Genomic DNA, 9,006 nt, shown 5'->3' with positions numbered 1-9,006 from the left:
TCATTCTGGAATTAAGTAAGTTCATGTGCGCTACTAATAAATGAGTTAGATGAGATTGTTCTAGGCCTCAACCAAGCTGGCTCAGCATTTCTGTAGCTCATCAAAAGAGACGCCGTAATGTAGGACTCCGTCATTCATGACAACAGTGTTTGATTGATGGATTACATGCACAATCAGGCTCAAACACTATTACTAGAGGAATGTCGGTGTTGAATGCCAAGAGGACAAAGCTTGAATGCTAGCTGTAGCCACATACATCAGATTAGGACGGCCGTGGTATTAACAGCACAGCCAGGAAACAAAATGATGATTAACAAATTAACCAGAAAAAAAGAAGTTTTAAAATCACATCTTAGCTAGCAACAGCTAAGAGCATCTCCAAATGCTGCCCCAAAACATTGGTGTCCTAAAAATGATTTTAGGGGAGAGAAATGGTTTTAGGACATCAGAAAAAAAAATGTTGCTTTCCCCTGGTGCCCCAAAAATTGAAACATGAACTAAGAAGTAAGAATGGCTGTGGAGCCTAACACTTCAAAAACTGCAATATCACTTTTCCTTTAGAACGTTGGTGTCAGGTAGATGTCGGCAAAAGATTAGAAAAGTCGGTAACTCGTGATAGTGATAGATACTTTCCTTTTCTGGTTTCTTGTTGATTTGTCGCTCGCGGCAACTTGAGAAATTTTCAACTGGAAAGTGATATGGAACTCCAGTAGGTTTCAGCATTCAGAAGGAAAGTCGTGGCTAGCAATTCGGTTAACGGAGTTTGGATTCACCGACAGAGAACATGGATTTCTTGTTGTTATTTTTCTTTCCATTTGAAAATCAAAGTAAATTTATGAGGAAGCTGATCCACATATTCGTATGGCCACAGATTCATAGTGAGGATATAGATGCCTGGTTTCAATCACATCTGAAAAGCTAACTAACCTGAGAACAACATGTGGCAAGCTACCAATGTCGGCCAAGTAGGATGGGACCTCTAAGGCAAAGCAGCAGCAACAGATTGACCGAGTTTCGGAGCATGTTAGTCAGCGAGGCGGTTACCTGTAGCTGTAGGGTTAGCATAGGTTGCTGTCATACTCTTCATCAGAATGTCAACAGCAGCACGGTGTGTGTTTCTACTGGGTGCCAGGTGCTGCTCAGAGCATGCAATGACGCTTGAGAAAGTTTCAACTTAAGGTTGAGTTCTTAACAGCACGACTAGGGTGGAGCTTTCCCCCTCGCCTAGAAATTGATCAGGGCGGGCTGCCACAGGCGACCGACCGCCGCCCAGTCAGAAAAATGTGGTTTCATGTCATCTTCTTCTTTCGTGTGATAGGGAGTCCTGAAACTCGTCATCAAGTGTGACCGAAAGGAAGGAGCCTGATCAATGGCCTCTTGATGCAAAAGCAGAATAATAGTACCCCACGAAAGAAAAGAAAAAGGATTTCGCTACAAACGAATGTCAGTTTTGTGACCATAGCAAATTGAATGTTTTTAATGACAAGTTAGATTGTCGCGAGGATGGCAATTTTCTCTAGTAACCGTGACAAATCCATGCCATGTTCAGTTTTACTGACAGGATTTTCTACGTTTGCTAAAGAAAATCCTAAATAATAAGTGTCACACATCAGGTGCGTGGCAATCCGGCCCCAACGTTTTTCGATGGCAATTCCAGTCACCAAGGATGGCAAATTCCAACGACACACAGCAAGTTTCTGTCAAAAATAAACTACTAAAGCACGAAAGTTGCTATCCTCGCATCATTAAACTTGCCATTAAAAACGTTTGGAATTGCCATGTGCTCATACCTGACATGCGACACTTATCAGGGTCCAAGAAAATTGCCATCCTCGCAACAACTTGATTTGCCATAAAAAACGTACGATTTGCCATGGTTAAAAAACTGATGTCAGATTCTTTTAACATTTCTTAAGAAAAAACAGAGTAATAGTAACCCTATCGATTAACACCTAGCCGTAACCAGCCTGCAGAAATGCAGTAACTGGTAAACATTGCAAAGGATACTCTGTAAATTGGCACTGGAGCAGCTCATCTTTTAGAGGATTTAAAACCAGTGAACATGCCAGAAAAGAAGGTAATGAACAAAAAAAATGCTTCGCAAATTTTGTTTCATCAAGCGCTAAACAAGTACATGTAGCCCAAAATCAGAAGCGAGTGTCATCTACACCACACAGTTTAGAGTTCCAATACCATAAACTGAATGCGATTGATACATTTCTGTCACGCGGCCAAGGCACCATCACCAGCAAAGAGCACACACACTATGACGACAGACTAAATCGCCAGAGGCAGCAAGAAGTACAAAAATAACCCGATTTCATTGGCTGCGCATACCCTATGATGATCATGTTTCTTTCATAACAGACTGCTTGCTTCTCCGCTGGTGCACGTCCCAGTTAAATATCCGAGCAATTGTAACCTGACAAATAATTGAGTTTAGCAATACTGAGCGTGAGATGATGGTGAGCAGTCAAACTAATCATGGCCATTTTACCTGAGTTATCGTCTGCTGGTCCCGTAAGAAATGAAGATCGCCAACAAGGACTTCTAAACTGGCCCTCGCATTTTCCAAGTTACTTTTCAAGAGCTCATTGGCCTGCAAAACTCCCAGAAATGAAGGGGGAAACTAAAAATCGAAGGACAGCAATATGACAATGCTTAAAACTATACCTCGTCACAGGAGTATTCCAGCATCACATTTGCACCCAACCATAGGCACACTGAGTCAGAGTCCTCGATTTTAGCACGCGAATAGATTCCCTCAGATAATTCAAAATCAGCTATGAGTGCCTGCATTAAATATATGAAAGACACAGATAGTTAACTACTTAACTTTCACTTGAATGATTCCATTCAGAACAAGCGTTCAGCATGGTTACAGTTTCAAGACATTATCATGTTTGAACTGTTTCATTTTCAAAAGATGAGTTTAACAGATGTTAGCAACTAGCAAATGAATAAAGAAAATGGACTAAAAAAGTATAATATGATCTGTATTCCCCATTTTAGAGATAACTGAAACAAGTAAAAATGAATAATAACCTATCATATTAAACTAAGGTAATGAAGTGTTAGCAGCAAACTGTTAAGAAACATGCAAAAGGTCAAACTTGACATTTTACAGGTTAAGTGATAAAGTAATGTAACTACAACCTTCAGCAGTAAAATCATGCTTCATGGTATTCAAAGTAAGAAATATACATTAATTTAAATCATTAGGCTGAGCAAAAGGGGAAAATTCAATGCACAGAAATAGAAAAAGTAAACTGAAAAAGGAGCGGAGTTAAGGAAATTATACAAACCTCGCCCAAAGCTTTTTTAGCTTTCAATGTCGCAACAATATCCAAGCATTTTTCTATATCAGGAATTTTCGCCTGTAATAAGAAGAGCTGGCTAAGTTTATAAAGTATATGCTAAAACTAGCATGTATCAATGATAACTGCTAATAGAAGTTAGCATGGTGCTAAGTTAGGTAAATGATCAAGAGTTGACTCCATGTAAGCTTTGACATTTTTACAGTACTAATTCTCAATCTTTTATCAGTATTAACTAGAGAACAATTGTGCTGTGGAACACACAAATTATAATTCAAAAGCACAAAAAACATCGTCAAAGAAGTAAATATAAGCAATTAAGCAAACTTCCACTCAAAAGTCATATTTGATCTTAATAAATCTAAGAAGAAAAAGTATGAGCACCTGAAGTTCTCTTTGTTGTGCTAAAAGTTTCATCTCCACCATTTTGTACTGCTGCAGCCTAAAAAAATTAAGAGACGGGTTACATTTCTCTAAAGCAGAACCAAGTATCAAAAAATAACCAGGTAAAAAGTGTAATGTACACATGTAGGGACAAACAACATTTTTGCTGAAACTTGCTGGAGAAATAATATTAAACTGCTCTTATTCAGATAAATATCGAACTGTGATGCACAAAATCAGTTGCAGCTGCCTACCAACTAGAAGTGAACGCTGAAGGCAAGAACGTACATACTTTTCATAGTTTTCAAAAGAAATACTAGAGACCATATAATATAAACCACAAAGGAACAACAAAATCAGTCATTATGGAATGGCAGGTTCAAATATAATGGAGGGAACATCGACTTTATTTGCAGGAACTGTCAACCCAGATGAATGTTGGAATATTCAGTATATGTGTGTGTGGCTTATAACATTTATTTTACTGCTATTTTATCTCCTGGAAAGTGTAGATGTGGAATTGAAAGTATCATATACATGTACGGTGTACATGGAAACTTGGACAGAAATTAGTCCAAGGAAGCCGGTACATCATGCTGGAAGTATAGTACATGTGTACTGGAAATTAAACTTTGTTTATATAGCCCGGGCACCGCATGATAGGAATGACCAGGTTGTCCATAATTTGGCTATATGGATTGTTTAAAAGCCTGCAGATTTGAATTGGAATTTATTCAAATCCGGCGCATGACTCACACATGCGTGATGAGACCTTATTACAGATTAAGTTGAGACTCCTATTTGATTACTAATGATCGTGGTTGGTTGTGCTAATCTGGAGTCTTTGTTTAAACAGATTGATTATCTGGAAACTTATCTGTATATGGTTTAAACTAAACTGGAATAACGTTATATATATATTGGTCTCTAAACTCTGGCCTCAGTACCATTGTGAGCGGCACCATGGATTAGGGTGAGGAACAGAGGGTAGGCCGTAAATTCAACAACGAATTTGGTCGAATATGCAAGATATCATAATAAGCAGTTCATTCGACATGTGAATGAACCGTATCCCATGATTGAGTTGACAATAAGCCTCTCTCGCGTGGCCTGCACAGCTTATGGCAGAGTTTGCCTCTTCCGGGCCACAATGAATTAGGAGTTCGACACGGTGTATAGTTTGGACTAATAATCTACGATGCTCATCCACAAGTAGGCAATAGAGACTGAAAACTTGCAGAGATCCAATCCAAGCAGGGGCCACATAAGCACAGCACCAGTCGCAAAACCCTACTCCAACGACCACTGCAATCTGTGAGCTAGTCTGGCAACCAAACAAGTGGTGGAAGCAGCACCGACCCCTACAAGGATCTAACATGTAGAGGAGCTTTGCTGAGATAGATCAAAAGTACTCATACTGGATGTAATAAGATCTTATATTATGGGACGGATGGAGTACATGGTGATGGTAAGGACGCGAATCGTCCCACGTTTGAGACGATTTCCGGATCAAGAGCGAGCCGATGGCCACCCACCCAGCTCCCGAATTTACCAAACAGATGGAGGGCACATCGCGAGAAGCAGCCAAAAGGATCTAGCTTCCCTCCCAGTTGCAGCGGCAGCCGGACCAGGGACCCGGAACACCGCGAGAACGCCAAAGCCGACGTATCCTTCGAGATGAACACGGGGAGAGAAAGGTAGGGTGTAGGGGAGGGGAGCGGGGCGGAGCAGCGATTACCTTTCTTGGAGGAAGGCGAGGGCGGAGTTGACCTCGAGCCCGGCCTGCCGGAGGTAGGTCTCGACATCCTCGACGAAGGACGCCGCCGGGATTCCCCGCCGCTCCGCCACTCCCTGCGGCGTAGATACCGCCACCGCCGACGAGGAGGTGGCCGCCGCCATGAGAGAGAGAGAGAGAGAGAGAGAGAGAGAGAGAGAGGAGGAGGAGGAGGAGGAGAAGAAGAATGTGCCCAAGCCAGGCCCAAGTGAGGAGAAGCTGGGCAACTGTTAGGTGGGGTCCACCTCGCTCTCGGCAAAGAAATTTTGGGTTTACGGACCGGCCTGGTTGGTTGCCCCCGGCCCAATTAGGACGACATGAGAATAATTCATTTTTTGCAGGGGCATGAGAATAATTATAATTAGCTGTTCTAAAAAATGAGAATGATTAGAGATCTTCCGTTGTCAGAACACCTAATGGCATCAAAAGACCCGAGCTCTAAGCAATGGATATTCGGCATGATGGATATTCTACCTCATGCGAGCTTCATCAAGCTTGTTGTTACCTATAGCCTATGGGCTATCTCAAAGGCGAGGAAAAAAGTTATTCATGAAGGAATTTTTCAAAGTCCACTCTCGGCGAACCTGTTCGGGGTAGGTACATTTCTGAGCTCGAATGCATCACAAAGGCTATTACTGTTGTCGTCCAACCAACGGTTGAACGTGCTCGTCGCTCTCGAGAGTGGAAGCCTCCATTGGTAGGCCACGTGAAGATCAATATCGATGGTGGAGTGTCCCGCAATGGAAATTCTAGGGAAGCGGGTGTAGTATGTCGTGACCAGGATATGCAATATCCAGGGTCATGTTCGATTGTACAGGCCCGACTTCTGTTGCCTTAGCTTGCCGATAAGCACAAGCTCTTGCAGAAGATCTTTCACTTTCCAAGGTTGTTATAGCATTTTACTGCAAAACTATCATGTATAACATCAGAACTTTGTAGGTCTCTTTGTCTCCATCATTAAGGAGGTAATAGATAAAAAAAGAAAACACTAGTAGCTGGTTCTTTTGTTTTGTGGGCGAAAGTCAAACACAGAGGCTTGTAATCTAGAGTTTTCTCATTCGCTTGATCTGAGTCACCACATGTAGCTTGGCACTCTCATGATCCATTATGTATCCGTACAAACATCTATTATGATCAATGTAATCTTAGCAACCCCCTAAAAAAGGTAATCATCCAGCACTCCAGTGAAGAACTCTCTCAAAAAATAATTGGGCCAATTAAGAATAAGGTACGTACAAGCAAATGCCATAGCTCTTCATGGAAACCACCTCCAGCCGATCTTGCTAAATTCAACGTTAATGGAGACGTCTCACGTGTTGAGCAGCCAGCTAAATCCAACGTTGAGGGAGGCGTCTCATATGTTGACTTGTTGTTGGTGTTTGTCATAATCGGGATTGACATATTTTTGGGAGCTTCTTCCATTGTTATTTCGAGAAACTGATCTTGCCACCTTAGAGGTGTTTGGTGATAACCCACAAGTATAGGGGATCGCAACAGTTTTCGAGGGTAGAGTATTCAACCCAAATTTATTGATTCGACACAAGGGGAGACAAAGAATATTCTCAAGTATTAGCAGCTGAGTTGTCAATTCAACCACACCTGGAACCTTAATATCTGCAGCAAAGTGTTTAGTAGCAAAATAATATGATAGTGGTGATAACGGTAGCAAAAGGTAACAATAGTAAAAGTAATGTTTTTGGTATTTTGTAGTGATGATAACAATAGCAACGGAAAAGTAAATAAGCGGAGAACAATATATGAAAAGCTCGTAGGCAATGGATCGGTGATAGAGAATTATGTCGGATGCGGTTCATCATGTAACAGTCATAACCTAGGGTGACACAGAACTAGCTCCAGTTCATTAATATAATGTAGGCATGTATTCCGAATATAGTCATACGTGCTTATGGAAAAGAACTTGCATGATATCTTTTGTCCTACCCTCCCATGGCAGCGGGGCCCTTACGAAAACTAAGGGATATTAAGGCCTCCTTTTAATAGAGAACCGGAACAAAGCATTAACACATAGTGAATACATGAACTCCTCAAACTACGGTCATCACCGGTAAGTATCCCGATTATTGTCACTTCAGGGTTAACGGATCATAACACATAATAGGTGACTATAGACTTCCAAGATAGGATCAAGAACACTCATATATTGATGAAAACATAATAGGTTCAGATCTGAAATCATGGCACTCGGGCCCTAGTGACAAGCATTAAGCATAGCAAAGTCATAGCAACATCAATCTCAGAACATAGTGGACACCAGGGATCAAACCCTAACAAAACTAACTCGATTACATGATATATCTCATCCAACCCATCACCGTCCAGCAAGCCTACGATGGAATTACTCACGCACGGCGGTGAGCATCATGAAATTGGTGATGGAGGATGGTTGATGATGACGATGGCGACGAATTCCCCTCTCCGGAGCCCCGAACGGACTCCAGGTCAGCCCTCCCGAGAGGTTTTAGGGCTTGGCGGCGGCTCCGTATCGTAAAACGCGTTGATTTCTTCTCTCTGATTTTTTTTCTCCCCAAAACTCAATATATGGAGGTGGAGTTGAAGTCGGAGAGGCAACAGGGGGCCCACGAGGTAGGGGGGCGCGCCCCCCACCCTCGTGGGAAGGTGGTGGGCCCCCTGGCCTTCATCTTTTGCAGGTATTTTTCTTATTTTCTGAACAGTGGCTCTGTAAAGTTTCAGGTCATTCCGAGAACGTTTGCTCCTGCACATAAATAACACCATGGTAATTCTGCTGAAAACAGCGTCAGTCCGGTTAGTTCCATTCAAATCATGCAAGTTAGAGTCCAAAACAAGGGCAAAAGTATTTGAAAAAGTAGATACGTTGAAGACGTATCAACTCCCCCAAGCTCAAACCTTTGCTTGTCCTCAAGCAATTCAGTTGATAAACTGAAAGTGATAAAGAAAAACTTTTACAAACTCAATCATAATATGATATAATAAGATGGTATCTCGCTAGCCCTTTCTGAGACCGCAAAACATAAATGCAGAGCACCTTTAAAGACCAAGGACTGACTAGACATTGTAATTCATGGTAAAAGAGATCCAGTCAAGTCATACTCAATGTAAAAAAACAGTAATGAATGCAAATGACAGCAGTGCTCTCCAACTGGTGCTTTTTAATAAGAGGAGGATGACTCAACATAAAAGTAAATATATAGGCCCTTCGCAGAGGGAAGCAGGGATTTGTAGAGGTGCCAGAGCTCGGTTTTGAAACAAAGGTGAATAATATTTTGAGCGGTATACTTTCATTGTCAACATAACAACCAAGAGATGGCGATATCTTCCATGCTACACACATTATAGGCGGTTCCCAAACAGAATGGTAAAGTTTATACTCCCTCTTCCACCAATAAGCATCAATCCATGGCTTGCTCGAAACAACGAGTGCCTCCAACTAACAAGAGTCCCAGGGGGAGTTTTGTTTGCAATTATTTTGATTTAGTTTGCATAAAGCATGGGACTGGGAATCCCGGTGACCAGCCATTTATCTCGTGAGTG

General features: G+C 41.8%; 1 protein-coding gene across 1 annotated transcript; it reads right to left on the bottom strand.

Annotated features, from left to right (window-relative positions):
- Positions 1-2,081: 2,081 nt before the first annotated feature.
- On the bottom strand, positions 2,082-5,663 carry LOC119299981 (probable prefoldin subunit 3). The gene is made up of 6 exons (XM_037577077.1): positions 5,440-5,663; positions 3,702-3,759; positions 3,306-3,377; positions 2,674-2,793; positions 2,498-2,599; positions 2,082-2,422 (listed from the first exon to the last, which is right to left on the bottom strand). The coding sequence occupies exons 1-6, from the start codon at positions 5,598-5,600 to the stop codon at positions 2,348-2,350; spliced, it is 588 nt and encodes a 195-aa protein (XP_037432974.1). The 5' UTR covers positions 5,601-5,663; the 3' UTR covers positions 2,082-2,347.
- Positions 5,664-9,006: the final 3,343 nt, after the last annotated feature.

This window comes from Triticum dicoccoides, chromosome 5A (genome assembly GCF_002162155.2).
Source record: "Triticum dicoccoides isolate Atlit2015 ecotype Zavitan chromosome 5A, WEW_v2.0, whole genome shotgun sequence".
NCBI classification, from domain to species: domain Eukaryota; kingdom Viridiplantae; phylum Streptophyta; class Magnoliopsida; order Poales; family Poaceae; genus Triticum; species Triticum dicoccoides.
Note: the sequence above shows the minus strand (reverse complement) of the source record. Positions and strands in the feature narration are given on the sequence as shown.